Source organism: Centrocercus urophasianus, unplaced genomic scaffold (assembly GCF_019232065.1).
Source record: "Centrocercus urophasianus isolate 14NV4802_14NV808 unplaced genomic scaffold, USGS_Curo_1.0 seq_32, whole genome shotgun sequence".
In the NCBI taxonomy this organism is placed as follows: domain Eukaryota; kingdom Metazoa; phylum Chordata; class Aves; order Galliformes; family Phasianidae; genus Centrocercus; species Centrocercus urophasianus.
In genome coordinates, this window is record NW_024884889.1 from 1,678,376 (window position 1) to 1,698,536 (window position 20,161).

Below are 20,161 nucleotides of genomic sequence, written 5' to 3' on the forward strand. Positions count from 1 at the left end.
CTACAGATCTGTCAGGGTTTGCTGGCAGATACTCTGGGAATTTTTGTTGGCATCAATTGTGGATGTACATGGGAGCCAATAGCTGCTTTTTCTACCTTCACGGCAGATGCTGTGGACACTGCTCTCTCCTGCTGACAGTTTTCAGACAAGTGGTTTAAATTAAGACATCACTTGGCTGTAGGAATAGCAAAAGCTGCTCCGATGGGTGCTTTTGTGCCGCCTGTGACTTCATTTTAACTGGTGCATTAAAAGCCACAACCTAAGGATACTTCTTGCTTTGAGTAAATGCCTTAACCCTAACAGCCTGACAAGTCAAGGGAAGGCAGCTCCCTTGGCTTCCCGCTGAGGCGATGGTATTCCTGAAAAGTAGGCTGGGATGCTTGCTGCTGCTTCTCCCATCAGGTGTTGTTATCCATTTATAGCTATGGCTGTGTGAAGGGTAAGGATTGTGAAAAGCAACATGGTGAGTGTTACCAATTGTTCACAAACCCTGTTTGTTCTCTCTCCATAGTCCCGTAGATTAGGATTCATTTCACTTTTAGTTAGGCATTAGTTATAGCCGGTTGCCTCAGCTCCCTTTAAAATTAGTGAAGGAAGGGGGGGGGGGAGGGGTATATCCTTCCTGAAGGCAACTGTTCTCTTTACTAGGCGTCTGAAAGATGGGTGATTAATTATCCTGTGGAGGTAAATGTCTTTTCGGAGGATGCTGGCAGACCAGCCACCTGACTTTTAGCTAACCAGTTGTGAGGTGAGTCCTGCTTTTACTGTCCTTTTGTCTGGGGACTTGCTGTGTCCTTCTGATCTTTGCTGTGATCCTGTATCAAAGACTCTGCAATCTTGAAATATCCCTGCAATATCCTATTTGTAGAAGTGTGCTGTTGATAATGACTGCAGACCCAAGATAAAATTTCCATCTTCATTTGTGCAGTTGCCCAACTCTGCAAGGGAATTGCTCTTCTGGAGGACCATCCGAACTAATGGTGCTGTGCACTGGACTGGCTGCAAGCATAGCCTTTTTTACCTTTCCAGTCAAATGAAGATCCTTGCTGTGTGCATTTTGCTTTCTCCATTTCATTAAGAAGCCTCAGCTGAAGCACTCTGCTGGTTTGACTTTGCGGGCAGGGATGGGATAAGTTTAGCAGCCTGCTTACGTGGAGGTTGTCTTCACAGAAACATTGCCCTAGGTGCTTTTCTTTCAAGCCACTGTGGCTCTTAGGCAGATTTGTGGTTTGTGATTTGTGTGCGGCTGACGAGCAAGCAGGGTGATGAGTGGATCAAAATTGATGTTCATTCTAGTTTGCCATCTGATGACATTCTCATATCTGGAGGGTGAAAGCGATGCATTAATGACATTCAAGGAGGGTGAGGATGCTCACATAACCTGTTCTGCCACAGGTCAGGTAGCAGACTGATTGCTGCAGGGGTCTTGAACTCTAAGTATGCTAGATGTCAAGTCACAGATCTCTTCCTGAGATTGGAACTCTTAGGTGACATTTTCTCGTAGCCTGGTCCCTTCCTGGGCTTGTCCTGTGGAGTAGTAAAAGGCACTGTAATGAACTTTGCAAGAAATCTGAAAAGAGTCAGTGCTTGTTTATGGCACGGGATTTCTTAGTAGCTTAATTACTGTTGGTTAAATAACTATGTTAATATACTAAGCTTGAATGACACCTGTTAGCCTTTTCTACCCTATTTTCCTGGTGTTTGAGCCCAAAGAAAGAGAGGGAGCCTCGGTAAGCACTGCTGTTCGGCAGTGAATTAAGGGGAGCTTTCAACGTTTCAGTTAATGAAATTACATCAACGTAATATTGGGAAAGTAGAGTAATGAGGTGGGCCCCATGGATTTTCTATTTCCTTCTAAATACACACACACACAAGGATTTAATGAACCAAAAAAGTATTTGGGTCTCAAATGAGACTGTAAGTCCAGGTGATACTTCTGTGACTACTTCTGTGACTCAGAAAATGCTAAAATATGGTAAAATACAGAATGGAAAAATATTGTAACCTTTAAGGTTTTATTTGTTTGTTTGTTTGTTTGTTTATTTTTGGTGCAAATGTAAAACTATGTGATAGTGTGAGTTTGTGTTGACTTTGGTCAACAACATTGGTTGATTTTGGTAGATGGTTCACTTGAGTGTGGGGCCTGCACTTTCCCAAATGCCAATTTCAGAAAATGTTGTTTACGTTTTTTTTCTGGATTGCTTGTAGTTTTCTCACAGAATCACAAAATGGCCCAGATTGGAAGGGACCTCAAGTAAGGATTATGAATTTCCAACCCCCCTGCCACACGCAGGGCCACCAACCTCCCCATTTAATACCAGACCAGGCTGCCCAGGGCCCCATCCGACCTGGCCTTGAACACCTCCAGGGACGGGGCATCCACAGCCTCTCTGGGCAGCCTGTTCCAGCACCTCACCACTCTCTCTGTGAAGAACTTCCCCCTGACATCCAACCTAGATCTTCCCTGTCAACTTAAAACCATTTCCCCTTGTATTGCAGTTATCTACCCTTTCCAAGAGTTGACTCCCTTCCCTTTTGTAGGCTCTCTTTAGGTACTGAAAGGCTGCAATGAGGTCACCCCGCAGCCTTCTTTTTCCAGGCTGAACAAGCACAGCTCCCTCAGCCTGTGTTCATAGAGGAGGTGCTCCAGCCCTCTGATCATCTTTGTGTCCTTCCTCTGTATCCTCTTTCCGACAGCTCTCTGTCTTTCTTGTAATCTTTTTGATTTCAAGGGAGAATTGCTTATAAATACACTTTGCCTTGCCACTGACCAGAATCAGTACAGAAGGCGTGGGACAGCCCAGCTGTTTCTGCAGCCAGAGACCTGTGCTGTGCCAGGTTTGTGATGCCAGCTCCCATAAACCTGCAGGGTCTGGTGGGAGACAGTGCCTTGCACTTCTATGCATCCTGTGGTGCGCTATGTGGCTGATGAGGCAGATAGAGCAGCACTCTTGGGAAGGCTGGAGAGAAGGAAAAGCTGTGATGAAGGACTAATTCATTAGTTCCACACGATGGAAGGAGCGAGATGATCAATGAGCAGGCTTGTCGTGCCACACTCACCTTTCCCTGTGGCAGAAGGGAAAAAGGAATTTTTATCTAGTGCAATGACTCACAATTTCCATTCAGTTAGTAAATATTTTTTTTAGGTGAGCTACTTTATTGATTCTGTTTTGCCAGGGTAATTGTTTACGTAAACTGGAATGAGTGGCACTTGAGCCGTAGGAACTCCCATCATTGAGTTCCAGCAGGGGCCCAGTGGGATGTGTGTTGGGCAGGCAGGGCAGGGAAGCTCCTCACCCGTGGGCTCCTTGGCTTGGCGAGGTGTCAACCTGAGTTTTGGTTTCCTCACCAGTTCCAGTGTGGGCAGGAATGCCGCTTGCACTCTGTCCCTCCTGTGTCACCACGGAATGGCTGCGCAGGAGGGGAAATAGCAAGAGAAAGGAGGAGGTGTAAACAAGGCAGTGAGTGACAAATTCATGCGGGGCCTAAATGGGGGTGAGAAAGTTTAATGTCATTATTAATTGTTACTGTTTTCTGAAAATGCAAATCTCTAATCAAACTGGCACTGGTACAGAAATCTGGAGTGACAGGGCTTGTGCAATTATTATTTTTTTCATCTGAGGCAGCTTCTGTCAGCCCATCACCTACCAACAGCTAACAGCCCTGGGTAAACGAAGCTTTAATTTGGTGCGAAATGAGCTAAGTGGAGAACGGAGAAATGGAAGGGTCCTAGAAGGGCTCAGCTTAAGCATTTAGTAGTACGAGAACTGTAAGGGAAACATGAGAAGGGTGGGAGGGCAGCAGATAGGGAAGACTATCAGGGCATTATTTCTTTCGGCACTGCAGAGTCTGCTATTTGTGCAGCCTCAGAGAGTTTTGTGGTGATTTCAGCAGAATGAATATTTCTTTCTGACTTTTCTTTTCCTTCTTGCAGCGCTAGTGATGGTCCTGAATAGCACAAGTGTCAGCTGGAGTGCCCGCATTCAGATTTTCCTTACCTTTTGCAAGCTTGTAGCAATTCTGATAATTATAGTCCCCGGAGTTATCCAGCTAATTAAAGGTATGAAATGAAAAGTAAATGCTTTTAAAGTGCTTTTATCTTTACCCTCCCCAGTCTCCCCCCACCTGCCTCCACCAAATAATGCTTATAGCAGCAAAATCTCTTAATTAGTCTCTGCTTGTTCAACTGGAGCTCTGTACTGTCATGTAATTGATTAGAGGTGGAACTACACTGGGATGAACTGGTATTTCCTTCTGCATGCCAATGAGACTATTCAGATAGAGTTGGTTTCCAAGCCAGTGACAGGATTGCCCTTCTCTGTAAATTGCATTCTGTGTGAACTTTGGGAACTGTGCTGGTGCCTGCTTCTCTTCAGCACAGGGGTGTGGTGGTCATAGGGACTCAGATTTGGGATTGTATGAAAGAAACGTTATTGCGGAGGCTGTTCCAATTGCGGGTGCTAATCTTGAACCAATAAGTAGGAATGGCTGTGATGATTCATTATCAGAGAGAAATGAATGATATAGAGATATTGTCTTGGAAGACAAGATAGCTAGCTGCTGTTCTCACAGAGTCCCTGCCTGCAGCTCTCCAGCATGCTCAGCTGCATGCATGCCTTACTTCTTACAATGGAAAAACAAAAGCATGCAGCTATATCATAGACCAGAACCACAGAATTGATAAGGTTGGAAAAGACCTTTAAGAGCATCTAGTCCAACCATCAACCCAACACATCCATGCCCTCTAACCATGTCCCTCAGTACCACATCTCCATGTTTTTTGAACACCTCCAGTGACAGTGACTCCGCCGCTGTGGAGCAGCCCATTCCAGTGCCCGATTGCTCTTTCTGAGAAGTTTTTCCTAATGTCCAACCTAAAGACTGATGGTCTGGGCCTATCCAAGAGTAAGAAAGGAAAACAGGGCAGATCATTGCTACCTGAGCAAGGAGTGTGAAAATATCCTGCATGGACACGGTATGCAGCCTTTTCCTGCTGACATTTGGATAAGGCCATGCGGCAGCGAAGCTCTGCTGGTCCCATAGAGCCACCTGAGTGGAGACTCTTACAGTAGAGCCCTGATGGCAGGGAGTGAGATGGGGACAAGCCACAACTCTCTCTCATTACAATAAAGCTAGATAATAATTACACAAAGCACCAGGAGCCATTCACCACAGTGAGTCAGAAAGGAGGACACATTTAATGAATTGGTGGCAGACTTTATCTAGCAAAAATGATGGCAGTCGTTGGCCCAGCTCCTGGGGACACTCTGGTGCCCCACAAGACTCCTTCCCACCTGAGGCAGCCGCACAGCTCTGGCCATGAGCTCAGTGCATGGCAGGGACAGGCGGCTCGCTGCCCTTAGCTATAGTCTCTGAAATAAAGGTGATCCTGTGCAGCGTTCTGCTAGTTCACTATTTCTGTTTGCATGTTTTTCACTTGCTTTCTGGACATCGCCATGCCTTCCCTTACCTCCTTTCATGTGCAAATGTTCTCTCTATGCTTCTATCTGCCCCTTTGCCTTTGGAACAGGCCAGACCCAGGTTTGTGCGGGCTTTATCCCTCAGAGAGCGTTTCCAATTCCTTTTTGTAAAGGAAAACTTCCACACGCCAGTGGAAGTTCTGCCTGAGGGCTCAGTAAAGAGGAGAGGAAAGGGTTTGACCATTGCTCATTTAAATCTCAGTGAATTCTCCTTAAAGCTCATAATGTGATCTTAGAATTCCCACTTGTTTGTTACAATTTTTGGAGGACTATTTCCAGGCAGGCTTTGTTCCTGCATGGGTCCTCCTCCCCATTTGCATTGTTCAGCCGCAGATACCCATCCACAAGGAAAGATGAATGTCTGGTGTTCCTTAGAGGCGGTGCATTTACACCAGCAGGAAGACTACTGGCTTTGTCAGCACCTTCCTCCGTTGTCGAAGGATTGGAAAGATCTTTACTGAATGTTCAGTCTCATGGTATATATAATGTTTTTGGACAGAGACTTTGGTTTTCGCACACTCATTTGGTACTGATCTTTGGCGCTCAGCTATTCCTGCACCTTTTCTGCTATCTGCCTTGCACTTTTCTCAAAATGTCTAAACATTTGCATTTAGAGAAGCATGATTCTTGCTATAACATAAGCTACAGTGCTGCCTATAATGCAGAAGAGAAACTTAGTAAATACTGAGAACTTCAGTCACAGGAAGACTTAAGATACTGGGTTTGTTTACTTTACAAATGTTTCTTATAAGTGAAGTGCTATTAATGCTCCATTTGAAGAAAATGCTAACAAACAAGGGAAATGTTGATAGCAAAAACCCCAGAGCTCATTTTGCTCTTCAGTGTTGGTATGTCACTGCTGGAGACAACAGTGTGGTGAGTGTCATCAAACTCAGAATGCTTTACATAAACTAACAGGTCAGATTCTGCTGTGACATGGCTAAGGGCACAAGAACTTTTTACAGTTGCTGGCAGAATTTGGCTGTGAGGTTTGGGTCAGAAATTAAGGTCAAGGGCAGAACTTGAAGTCAGTGAACTACTGGGTGATTAAATGTTCCATGGTGTGATATATTTATTTGTTCTAAAGTAGGAGGTGTCCAAAGAGCTTGTTTTTCAATTTTATTTTTTATTTTTTGATGTTGCAGGAGAAACACGGCACTTTAAAAATGCCTTTTCAGGGAATGATGCCAGTATTATGGGATTACCACTTGCTTTCTATTCAGGAATGTACGCCTATTCGGGCTGGTAAGTTGTTGAAACCTATAAGCGTTTGTCCTCAAAGCAAACACTAATATGAACTAACAGAGGCATTTATTTATACAACAGATTGAGTCGCACATTCTGCCTCTTTTGCCATACAGCATCGTGTAGTAAGGATAGCTCTTGCTGCTGTCCCATATGCTTGGTAGCTTCTCTCTGGCAGCTCTGAGAAGGAAAGATTTTTCTTCTTCGATACGCAATATGTAAGCACTCAGTGAACGCTAAAAAAAAAATCAGGCATATTTCTGTTCTCAAGGCTAGAAATAAAAGCAACAAGAAATGAACATTTTAAAATTCTAAATGTTTTAATAGAATTCTAAAAGGAATAATTGTGCATTAGATTTTGTTGAAGAAGACAATGATTACACGAAAAAGATCTCTCTCAACTGATGTAAAGTTGTAGATCGCCATCCCACTTGTGTGGACCTCAGCCTTTGCTTTGTAAGAGCAGCACTTTAGAATCAGAAGCAAACTCTGATAAGGCCAGTGAAGACCACAAAACAAGATGAGAACACTGATTCCTGTGGCTTCTGCTCTGGCAGTATTGGACCTCATTTAACAAGAAGTGCAACTGGCTTCCACAAAAGTTAAGTGCTATTCACTGCGAGCAAAGTAATGAGAATCTGCCTTCGAGTATCTGGCTCAGAACTTTCTTTTAAGTTCTCCCCACCAAAGTGCATAGTGGCTGGTTTGAAAGAAGCTTCTACACTTCAAATCTACCTTACGATTTGTTTGTGCTTAGCGAGGGCTCCACTCTGCACAGTGCTGATGTGCTTTGCGGCAGTGGCATGAAAAAAAAGACTACAATATACAACAAAAAGACTGCAGAGCGTGGGCTTATTTTTGAGATAGCTTTGTCTGGAGGTCTTCCTTTTCCCTTCCATAGCCTCACAGGCAGTGAAGTTCTTTCCCTTGTACAAAAGCTGGGGAACGAATGATAAGGAATGTATTTATTTCATTCAGAGGGACAATGGGACCAGCATCTGAGTTCTCTGTTGGCCTGTAACTCCCCCGTTGCAGGAGCAGTATAAACATGCACACTAAAGCACTGAACAGCACTTTTATATTAAATGGTGGGTGGGTGGTGGGGGGGTAACCTGAGCGAGTCCACAGCCTTTATCTGTGATAGATATGTAAGAAAAGAGCCTGGCGTTTTGAAGGCTCAAAGAAATTGAACTCATTATAGGGACAGTCTCTTCCCTCTTCCTTCTCTGATACAGCCACCTCTGTCTCATACATCCATACACATGATGGTTTCTCACTTTTAAAATATTGCCCTTGGTGTACACATTTCTATGGTGGCAACTTTAAAAGGTCTTTAATATTATTCATTGCCAAAGCAGAGTTGGTTTACTGTGAAATCTTACATCAAGAAGATTGCTATTCTGCTGTTGTTTCTGTCCTATTTCTTTCCTTTTTCCACATGACGCTCCTCCTGAAATGAAAATCATCTCTGTTTTTCCCTTACACATTCTGACTTTTATTTCATGGTCCTGATTTGCCACTTATAGAAGAAATTAGCAGGAAAAGATCTCATTTGGCTAGTGCTTCTCCTAAGCTGCCTATTTGTCTTTGTCACCAGCTCAAATTGATTGCCTCAGAGCACAGAAGAGCAGACCATTAAGTGGAGTGTCAATACCCTTGCACTATCAGTTTCATGGGGCTAAATCAATCCAATAAGCTGGATGTGAAGGAGTGCTGCAAGTGCTGGTGATGTGTCCCAGGACGGAGGCAGAAATTTATGCATAGCCTGTGACACTATTATCTTTTAATGATACAGCTTTAAAGTACAAAACAAAGGTGGTATTGCTTATGTATGTGAGCTCATCCTGCCAAGAGCAAGTATAGACTACTGGGTATAAAATGCTGAGAGAAAAAGGACAAATAGAGAAAAGAATGCAAGGAAACATGCCTTTGCATTAATAAAATGGCTAATGCAGCACCACCGAATTACTTGAACCTGGTAGCAGCACTCAGACAAAGAAAAAATGTCCTGGGGATCCTGTTAGCCAGAAGCCATCTCTCTTTGGAACTATCCTGACTCCTTGTTTTGTGCTGCACACAGTAGCAAGTCTAGAAGCAAATGCTGAAGAGGATGGATGAGATGGCAAAACTGGTTGTGTGGAACTTCATGCTGGGTCACGACACGGCAAAAGACTTGAGGGTGCATATCTTCGGGTCTGTCTGTGTAGCATTAAGGGGAGCATAGTTGGCCTGTGCCAGGGGAAAAGATGTGATTTTATCCCTCAGTGACATGACATAGCCCTTGTCTTTTTTTTTCTTTTTTCTGCTTTGCTGTTGTTTCTGAGAATTCCCTTCCTGAGCGTGAGGAGCCTGCCGGAATTAACAGCACCGCTTAACTAAATGCATCTTCTTGAATCTCTGTGAAATAAATAGAGAATTAAAATCTACCGAGGCCTCATGATATATTTATGACTCTTTCCTAGGTTTTATCTCAATTTTGTTACTGAAGAAGTGGAAAACCCTGAAAAGTATGTACCTTTTTTTTTTTTCTTAAACTTTTGAAGGGTATTTGTAAAATACAAAATGCTGTAAAAATAGCGATCTTCAGAAATTCTGCATGCTGGTCAAATTGCTTACTTTCCAGCAGATCTGATATCCGTTTGAATTGCAACTACTTGAAGATTTGCTATTTTTGGCCTGTCGTGACCTTATTATGTGTTCTGCTTTCATGTGCACGGAGAGCAGAAAACTAAGCAGCTCTCCAGGGCTCCGATCTCCCCCTCAGGATACAAGTAACTATCAGTGGCTTCTTTCAGTGAAAGTTGCTGCTATCCTGTCAGGGAGATTTTGCCCGAGAAACTTCTCTGCTGCAATATTTGGCAGTTTTGCTATGTTTAAATATTAATCCAATACTTAGTTCTTCTTGCTTTAGATGTCCCCATGTTGCAGGAGCTTGAATGCGTGCAGAACAGCATCCCATCCAATTAAGCCTAACATGGAGTATTGGTGGGAGTCTATTTCAAACCAGAGATGAGATCTTTCACAGCACCTGTCTGCAAAATGTGAAAAGAAAAGCTCTCCTGTTATGGACAGCTTGACTTGGCGAGGCTGCTTTGACAGATACATCTTGGTGGAAGTGGCCAATAGTAGAACAATATTAACCTCTGCAATTAAAGAAAACATCTTGCCAAATCAAATTGGGTTGAGGGAAAAAAAATTATTATTTACTTGTTTAAAAATGATCAGATAGATGTCATTTCCTTAGTTATTTTTTTTTTAAATGAGACACATGACTGCGTACCAAAAGGATCTCCAGCACTGTATGATCATATGAAGTTGTACATCTGAGATGTGTAAAGAAAAAAAAGAGCACACAGCCATCAGTGGGGAGCATGCTGAAGGGCTTTAGGTGGCTTCTTCAAGACTCAGCTCAGCCTGGTGCCTTTCGGTATTTTTCTGAGAGACCTAAAAATAATTATATATATAAAAAAGATGTTAAACGTGAGGGTGGCAGAAAGGCTGACAGATTTCTGTTGTCTCAGTGTATTTGAGGGGTCCTAGGTGTTAACAGGCTCTTCAGTGTGATAAGGATGTGTGTACCAAGGCATTTATGACTGGGACCTGAAGCCAGACAAATGCAGGTAGAAATAACATTAATATTTAACAAGGTTGACTAATCATTAGAGCAAATACCTATGTAAACATCAGATGCCTCATCGTTAGTCTTCCATTCAGACAGAACACCTTTTTGGAAGCTTTGCTTTAGTGAAACCCAAGTCATTTGACTCCATGTCAAGCAGCTGGCTGATACCTCCCATCCTGCGACACGCAGGGAATCAGGTTAGAGGATCTCATAGCACATCTGGGTTTAGGTGCCAGGAATCTGTGTACTTTATAAGGTTAAGGGAAGCAGACCTGTGGATTTTTGTGCTTTAAAAAAGTCTCTTTTATGGCAGACTGATTTAAAAAGAAACGTGAAACTAAATGAAATGAGTTAAACAATTCTGCTTCGTGTTTGCTTCAGGAAATTCTGGGAGGTGGTTTGGGAGTCAGTCTTGGTGATGGGTTCAAAAGCATTTGCTAGATGCAATATAAGTTAAGAATTTTCACGTGGTTACCATCAGTACTGTACAACGTTTTTAAACATGCACATGCTTACCACCTTTTGGGACTTCTCATACACGTGTGTGTCTCTGCCATCCTGCCAGCTGTACAATGACTGACTGAAGTGATTGTGATTTTTGTTAGAGGTAGTTTGATTTGTGTTGCGGTTCTGTTTTGTGTGGTTTGAGTTAGAGGAGTGCATATTTTTGATCATGTTGCCTTCTGCTGCTTAGGACAGAAAGGCATTGCTGTCCCACTCCCATAGTCAAAACAGGGCTGGCATTGTCTACATTATTTGATTTCTTCCCAGGCAGCTCTGGAAAATCAGTTCCCTTTTGCTGTCACAAAGCTGTTAGGGCTTGTCTGCATTACGTTGCTTGTTGGGTTGCACTTGGAGACAAAGATAAAGGCAAGAGCACAGTACTTGTAGCAGGGTGCCTGAGATCACAACCTCCGGGCAGCAGGACAAATAAACAACAGAGAAGGCTGGGATTTTACACCCTGTTTAGTAATTGGCAGGTGGGGACAGGGCGAGTGGCTCTTTGCCTGCTGTGCTAGGAAAGCCCTCTGCACCCTTTGGAAATGGGCATGCAGGACTCCCTTTACCCAAAAAGGCAAAATGAAACAGAGGGGATATTTTTCATCCATTTGCCACCTATGAATGGCAAAAAACCCCAAGCAAGCCAAAACCAGTTGCATACATGCATCGTGCGAGCCACTGATCGCATTCAGTGTCACAGGCATTTTTATAATTTATTTTGGGCTAAGATACTGTCTTTCCTCTCACTCTTGTAACGTTCCTTATGTTAAAGATCACACACAGTGCTGTAGTGTTACTCCAGGTGTTTTTGAAATGGAAGAAGAAGTGCAGCCTTGAGCCGCTTGGGGCTTGTAACAGCTCCAGGTGTGCAATTTGTAATATTTGTCAGTGTTAGGGATGCAAATTGCTTACAGCGACAGAGGCAAATGCGAGGATTCCTTCTGCACTGTGCATGCCAAGGTAAATGTTTGTCAGAGAATCAGTCACAGTTGCCTGTTTCCAGGTGTGCGGCAGCTTTAGAGTAACAGACAGCAGGAGCTTGGGCGATCAGCCTGAGCCGTCCCCTCCTGCTGCAAGCATGCAGGGAAATGTGCTGAGAGGGTTCTGGGGGCAGCAGCGCCCTTACGTGAGTGGGAATGCAGAAATGCTCCTTTCTCCTGGGTAAGTCGTGGGCTGCCTCTGCATTCTTGTGTTGTGGAGAGAGAAAGAAGGACCAGAGCCTTCGATTTTGTCATAAAATATGCAGGAAGATGCAAACATCTGCTGGGTCATTTTTTAGATGGTGCAGTTTTCCAGATAGGGATTTATTTGTTTGATGTGATTCCTCGTGCACCAGAAGCTTGCTGGAGTGTAACGAATGCCTCTGGACGGGCAATGGGGTAGGAGAGATGCAGGGATAGATGGTTCTCTTAGCCTTACTCAGTGGAAAGCTGTCCTTGTGCTCTGGCAGAGAGGCTGTTTATATGGGCAGAAAGGGCTCCTGAGGGCCTGGGAGTCTATGTGGGTGCAGCACTCTGCCTAGGCAAAGTAAATTGCTGAGTTAGGTGTATAAATAGGATGAAATACTATGGGCCTGAGGCACTGAGATACCTAGGTGATATGAAATCCTGGACAGGGAGAGTGGAAATGAGCCAAGTGGAAAGGAAGCGCCCTTTAAGTTACAGGAGGGAAAACGAGAAAGGAAAAGAAACAGCTTGAAAGTGAACGCTGTTGATGTCTTTCCAGACTTTCGAAACAGCCATGATTCTCACTTTGGAAATGGTACAGTCTCTTCTTTTGTGCACTCAAAAGGACATTAATATAGCGTGAGCTATCATAAGATGTAAAAGCAGCTGTTTCTGTCTCCTGCTAAACCCCCTTTTGATGTCTCATTTTTAAGCCTGAACTTATTTCTTTTATTCCTTTCCATTAAAGAGCTTCCCCCGATCAGTGCCAGAGGGCCCTGAAGCAGCACCAAGTCGGTGTTTGTTCCACTGGGAGCTGTGGTTGCAGTGCTCAGCTTCTTTAATGTGCGGTGTTTTTAAAAGGAGCCTGAAATAACTTTATTAACATGAGTAAGTGGAACAACACTGAAGTGTAATAACGCATTCCTTTTTTACTTTTACTTTTTAAAATCATGCTTTGCATATGTGTGCTGGCTCAATCGTGATTGCTGTTTGAAATGGAATCTCTGACTAATCCCTGAGGCAGAGCTTCCCTACAATAACCTCATGCAGCACCATCACGCGCGGCTTTGATCTTTTCGATTCTCTTACATTATAAGGATCAGCCCTACTCAGACTGAGGTCATATTGTATTGTCTAAATAATAAGCGAGCGAAGGAACAGCCAGGTCTCTGAAAGAGTATTTGTCACCTGAAAATTGACAGGAGCTGTGTTGCCTGGAGCAGTAAATTTAGAGGACTGGAAATCAAGCGTGTTGAACTTTCAGACTCATTCCTTATACACAGTCTTTGAGCTCATCTGTATTCTTGAGCCTCTGTTCTGTACTTCCAAGAAACAGTCCGAGTTATTTCAATCAAGACCCCAGAAACAGCAGGTGCCCAGCCAGCACTTCCTTCCTCCCTTTGCAGGTGGATCAGGCTCTGAGGCTGGTGCTCGACTCTGTCAGGAAATTTGACAAGCTGCAGAGGAGGAAATGGTACAGCAGTGTTTTACATTACAGCGCTGCCTTCAGAGCCTTGTCAAAGCTGGGGCCAGTTCGTGTCAGGTTCTGGCCAAAGAGAACCCTGCTTTAAAAAATTCATGAGCCACGTCCTCAGTGTGAGCAGATGATGAGCCTGAAGGCTTCATGTTATAAAGATTAGGCTCTTGGCGGAAAGGGCAAAAATATTACTTCATTTTAAGAGAAAGGAAACTAAGACTTGGACTCATTAACAACTTGAAGGAAGTCTGTGATCAAGTGGGCAACTGCAGGTATTGATTCACAATCCTTCTGGAAACCAAATACCTATTTTTTCTTTGGCAGTGTGATTTTTTGTTAGTGCTGTTGGACTTGAGAAATATTTTTGCTTTAGCGGTCTTCAATTTCAGTTGCATAAAATGATGAACAAGAGACTTTTTGAAGGACGTGGAGCCTGAAAATATTTTATAGCAGATAGTTAGATTCCTTAGCAGTTACAGTTAAGTACATCTGCTATCTGGCCTCATCTCTTTGTTTCTTTTTCTTTTTTTCTTTTTCTTTTTTTTTTTTTTTTTCCTCCCTGTTGGACTGTTTCATTTGCAAAAATTCTATTTCTGTTTGTAAAATAACTTTGGTCCAGCCCAAGCAATCTATCATTGTTTAAAAAGTTACACAGTGCAAAGAACATATTATTGAGATGTATAGTGTTTATAAGCCTGGTCTCAGATTGATAAATCATGTCTTGTGCTGCTGAAAAGCCAAGAAATGAATTGCTTTGCTATGACCTTGGGGTCTGAGATTAGTCAGTTTGTCTATTAGATTTTTCCAGTGTTCTTCTCACTTCATTTATTCCTTCTTTTCTAAGGAAGCAAGAAACAGTAGATGTATAGCAAGTCACCAAGCCTTGATGTCATTAGGCATTTTTTAAAATTAGGGTTTCAAAATGTTTGCTGTAATCGGTTTTTATATTGGATTTAAATAATGCGAATGTCGTGTCTAATTAATCTAAAGTGTACCACCCATTTGTATTAATTAAAGTTGAAAGTCACACTCGGCATCTAGGAGAACGGAGCGAGGCTTTTTCAAGGTGTCTGAGCACCATAAGGATGCAAATGGGTGGGAGGAGAATGGTGGCTGAGACACGGAAACTCCCCCAGTTCCCTTGTTTGTAGCTGACTCATTTTGGCACTTCACATTAGGATAAACCTCCCCTTCCAAAATCAATATCAGGAACTTGAACTGCGCTGCTGCTCACCACTAGTCTAGACCACCAGTAGTTAGCCCTTGCATGTGATGTGCTCAGTAATCACGATGGAAAATAGTTTACATGTTCGTTGAGAGGATGCAAGCCACTGCCACCTCTGTGCTTCTCCGTTCACTTTTGTTATTTTATAGTTTAATGCCAAGCTCTATTCTGAAGCAGAATATTGATGATTATAACCTAAGGAACCACAAAATGGAAGAAGTAAGAGACAGACCTCCCTCCAGCTAGCCTGTCTAATTTGTAACCCGCCTCAGCGCTGCTTTTTATTTGGGAAAGAAAGACAATGCAATTAAAAGCACCAAACGGGGACTCAGGAGACCTGGTCAGGCACAGACTTGCTTAGAAAATGAAGGCTGGGTTACTCCTTTTTTCCTTCTCCTATTTCCCTTTCTCTCCTCCCTTCTGTTTGTATCTGCCTTGTGGTGGTGGCTACGTGAGAGGTACCGTGTCCAGGCTGCAGTTTGAGAGTCTGTACTTGTTCCAAAGTTGGAGAACCTGGAAACTTTCTTTGGGTTTAAAACTGTCTCTCCTGCCTGACCCGAAGGCTTTAGCAAGTGGATTAAGCCCTGTGTGTGGCTTCTTTAGGGCACAGTCCTGTAGGGCTCATGTGGTATCAGTGGAACAAGGGAGTGTGTAGATACGTACACAAACCTGACAGCAATTAGCATCCGAGGATTTTCCCCATGAGGCTACAATCTCTTTCTTTCTTTCTTTTTTTTTTTTTTTTTTTTTTTTTCCAAATGAACTTTGGACAAGCTTTCTCACAAACCAGCTGAGTATAAGCACAAATCCTTTTAAATCTGAAGCTGGATTCAGATATCCCACCTTTATGTAAGCCGAGCAGCTCTCTACCTGCAGACCGAAACCTCTCTTGTGTTATTCAGTTCCATTTACTCATAAAAGATGCATTTGCAAGTTGTTTTGTTCGTGTCAGGCCACAGTGCCAAATATTCAGTGCAGAAATTATAGGATTTACATCTGGAGATAATCGGGAGAGACAAATGCTAATCTTTCAGCTATTTTGCAAAGCCCATTTGCTCATGTGAATTCATCAGATTACCTCAAAGTGAAACTCAGGTCAGTGCATTACTTGTGTATTGAGTTATTTTTCTCTTTGAATATTTACTCTCCATTGTAGAATGAGAATGTTCTATTTGAAACTCTCCAGCTACTTCTAAGCCGTTGTTAAAGAAATCCTACTCTTCTTAATTTTCTTTGCACCTAACAGCACAGCAAACTGCCTAAATTCCATCAGTTCTCTGCTAAGCATCTCAGAAGACAAGTTGTCCAAACACCAGTGCATCTAACCTCCCTTTCCAGAGTTTAACTGTGCCCTGTGTCAGGGGTAAAATGATCCATTCGCAGCCTTCAGACCTATAAGGACCTTTAATGGGGGAAGTGAATCTCCTGAACGCAGAAAACAATTTACCAGACCAAATATCCTACTTCCACAGAATCAAGAATGGGTTTTGCTACTTGTGAAGTATATAAAAAAGAATTTAATTAAGTCTGTGATTCAGTAGCATTTGTGTGTTTTTGTGAGGGAGAAAGAGATCATTATTAGATCATAGGAGAGCTCGTTCACCGGCATGAAATTGGTCTTGATAAAATGAACTTGCTTTTACTTTTGCTCTTTCTCTAAGCTGATTAACTGCTTACTCCTTGCGTGCTTCACATCGTCAACTCATTCATTATAGTTTCTTACTATAAGGCTGATAATTCATTTCTGAAGCTAAGCATTTCAGTCTTGGATGCATGTTTTTCAGATGGGTTCAGATTTCTGAAATCTCAGTTTGGAAATAAATTTTTGCACTTTTTTACTCTAATTTTTTGATGCTCCTTTTGCTGCAAGCTGGAGATTCTCCTAGAGTGAGACCCAAATATTCTGAATCGCTTTGTTCCTTTTTATCATCTTTTTTTTTTTTTTTTTTTTTTTTTTTTTCAGTAAGCATCTACTTTGGAAGAAGTTAATTGGCAGATAAGTTGATGTTTTTTTCCTGATTTCTAAAGCATCTGTGCTGCTATGTGCTGTCTCTCAGCGAAGCTCAGGTCTGGGGCTGGGTGTGCAGTGTCTTTGGCTCAGCCCCTGGCTCCTGCCAAGCTTCCCGGTGTGTAATACCCAAAGGCCTCAGGTACAGCATCAGGCTAAGAAATGCTTGACAAAATATTATGTGGGAGGCAATGCAGTCATTAGCTGTGACATGATATGCTTCATAAATACAATTCGTCGTTAGGAAGGAGCAATTATTACTTAATTTGTAGTTGATTCCAGCTAATTTTTGCTGATGGTTTGGGGCAGCTTGGATTTGAAGCTAATTGCAGAGTGTGGGGGACTGAACAAGCCGCTTGGCCAGCTGTGATGTCAGCCTAGGAATAGTAGTTTTGCTGTCTGGAAAATTTTCTTGCAATTGCTTCCTAATTCCTAGTGGGAATGGCAGTAAATCAATAAGGAATAATGCACCTGTATAAAAGCAGCCAGACTTCCTTCGGGACATACTGCTGTGCGGTCCTGCACGTCAGTGAGTGGAGATTTTAGAGTCACAAGCGAAAGGATCTGGAAGAAATTGTCCATTCTGGAGCAGCAGATGCTGTGGTAGGTTGAGCTGAGTTCTGCCTTCAGCTTTTGCTTCTCTCTCTTCTCCAACCACCCCAAGAGACCTGCTGTAGATGGCTTAGCCTTCACAAGCTGTTACTTCTCTGAGGGTGGATGCAATTAAGCAGTCTATGAGACGTACAAATGTTTGAAGGGCTGCAGAGTGTTTGTGAGCCATGCTTGGGAGCCGTCTCTGATGGGGTTTGGTGAGAGTCACTGAATGCCCAGAGTGTTTTCAACCACCTGGAGTGAAGGAGGGAAACTGTGACTGTAATTGTTGGTAGCTTGAATTAAAACAGGGAAAAGGTCAGGAGGGAATTGAGATTGGAGACCCAAATTAAAATCCAAGTGTTTTTTTTTTTTTTTTTTTTTTTTTTTTTTTTTTTTTAACTTCAATTGTACTGAACTAGATTTTTAGATTGGGTAACGTAAGTTACCCTATAGTCTTGCAGCACAGGTGTTTGTTTCTTTGACATGGCAATTTTCAAGTGCTTCAGCAGAGTAACTACTGTAAGTAGCTTATAACAACTGAGGAATGTGAATTCAGCCCTTTAATTTTTGTTTTCCCTGTTCGAGGCTATTGAATGCAAATTTCTCCTAGCACACTTGGGTGTACTTTGCCCTAGGGATGCAGTGTTGCCTTCCAGATAGCAGTCAACAGAGAGGAAACAGGGAGCACACCTGGAAAACAGGATGTGCCATGCAACATGAGCCTGCAGTGGTTGACACCACACAGACGAAGACTCTGGAATAGGGATCAGAGGGATAAAAGGTTTCAGCAGCAGGGATAACACACGCTGCCCACTTCACTGGGCACCTCTGCAGGCATCTACAGGCAGTTGCTGCATGCATGCACTGCTTTCCAGAGTGTGCACGTTTTCTTTGTACATTTTGTTAGGGACTGACCTCATGGGTGCTATCACCATCTATAATGCCTAGGAAAGTGTGTGTAACATGCATTCAACAAACACTGCTATTTCTTTTTCCTTTTCTCTTGTGTGTTTCTGTTTCTTTCCCCAGCCCATCTTTATGGTGCTTTTATGAGTGCTGAGTCCTCTGGGGAAATTCCATGCCATGAAGAGGAAAAATGATCTTCGCCTGCAGTTTTCAGGCCCTGGCACCTGTGTAATTCATGGCTGCTTTCTAAACACCACTTTAGCATTTGAACTGATTCAAGTGACTTCCAGTCTTTCTGTCCTCTGCTTCCACTTCATTAGAGCTACCTGTGACAGGTCAGGAAGTGTGAATGAGAAAAGAGACTGATGTAATCTGTGGTGTCTGTAAAGACTTCAAAGATATACCTTGATCATTAATTAAGGCAATAAGGATGTCTCATAAAATTGCAGTTGGGAAGACTAATAATTCACTATTGAATGAAGAAAGGCAAGGTCACTTGTATAATTACCTCTTCTAACATTTATATTCCTGGTACGAAATGCTCCTACTCGCACAAAAGTCGAGGTGACAGCTGTGGAAATATTCAGGACTGGGAGACGTAACTTTGACAGCTTAAGCTTTGAGGTCATAATAAAGGAAAGCATAGTTGTCTTTTCTGTTCATTTGTTCTGCTTTATTTTCCTAGCGTGAGCATTTCAAACAGTCAGAGCTAACTTAGAGCGCACGGATGCCTAAGGAAGGGTGATGGGCAAAATGGGAGAAGAACAAAGATGAATGCTATGGATGTAGGGTTCAGTATTGCTGTGCTGTCTTTTAGCTGTGGATATTTGTATTGAAATTAATAGTGCAATTTCTATTCACTTTCTTCTAATTGTCTCATGTAGTATCCGATTCTAATCCCTTTTATGTTTTAAGAATGTAATAAAGATATTGTAAATGGTTTCAGCAATGAAATCGGAAAGGTAGTCAGCTGCTTGAGAAATGCGAAGTATTCAGCTAACATCACTGGAGGATGGAAGGAAAAAAAGAGGGTAGAAGGTATTTGGGGAGGTCAAGGCCATACTGACACAGCTGGTGATGATTGTGCTTCTCTGGGGTGTGAGAGGGGTGATGTGACCATCTTTCTGCATCACATACATTAAGGAAATGCTTCCTTTGCTGGATTTGCTCATGTTTACATAGATTCTATGGCTTAAGACAAAAGCCCAACTTGAAATGACTGAAATCTCGCAGAATTTTGGAAACAGTAAAAATTTTCTGAAGATGATTTGTAGTCCTGCAAATGCATCAGCATGGAATAATCTCTTCTGTGGGGGGGTGAAGATACTTTGCCATCCTGACTTCAACAAGTGACTTCCCCTGTCAGTTTGATGCTGAGGATGTAAGGTGCTGTGACCGGGCAGAGGTAAAGCTATTGCCCCTGGGGCAAATATGTGGTGGATGCTGAAGAGGCGAGCCCTCAGCCTAGCCTCTCATCCTCTGCTGAAGTCTTTTGAGGAAGCAGAACTCAAGGAGCTCAGCTGGTGCTGTTGGGCCTCACCTTGCCTTCTGGGGGCTCTTGGGTGGCACAGAGTCCCAAGAGCTTTGCTCTTTTCCCAAGAGTTTTACAAAGTTTTGGTGTCTCCGAGCGTAACAACATGGTGTGTGTCTGTGTTTGCACCAGCGCTGGGAGGCAGCTGCCCAGCCTGTTGCTGTGGCCGTGCTGTGTTTGCGTTGCCCTGTGTCACATTGCTGCAGTTTGCCTTCTCCAAGCCCTGGCGGCCCTCTTGGCGTGCTGATGTGATAACCTGCTGAGTGCAAGGTGTGTTTGCTTTGCTTTTTGCCTTCTCTGTTTGTTTATGTGAATCATTGTTACTGTGAATCAGCCCTGCTAGAGAAGTAAAACAAATGTTTATTCACAATCTCCCTGGGTAGTTGGCAATATTCTAATCTGCTTT

General features: G+C 43.0%; 1 protein-coding gene across 2 annotated transcripts in view; it reads left to right on the forward strand.

Annotated features, from left to right (window-relative positions):
• SLC7A11 (solute carrier family 7 member 11) overlaps positions 1–20,161 on the forward strand; it is a 57,215-nt gene that overhangs the window by 10,498 nt on the left and 26,556 nt on the right. For both annotated transcript variants that reach the window (XM_042829782.1, XM_042829781.1), the window contains exons 4-6: positions 3,935–4,060; positions 6,626–6,725; positions 9,188–9,232. In XM_042829782.1, coding sequence (XP_042685716.1) covers positions 3,935–4,060; positions 6,626–6,725; positions 9,188–9,232 — 271 coding nt within the window. The remainder of the gene's footprint in view (positions 1–3,934; positions 4,061–6,625; positions 6,726–9,187; positions 9,233–20,161) is intronic.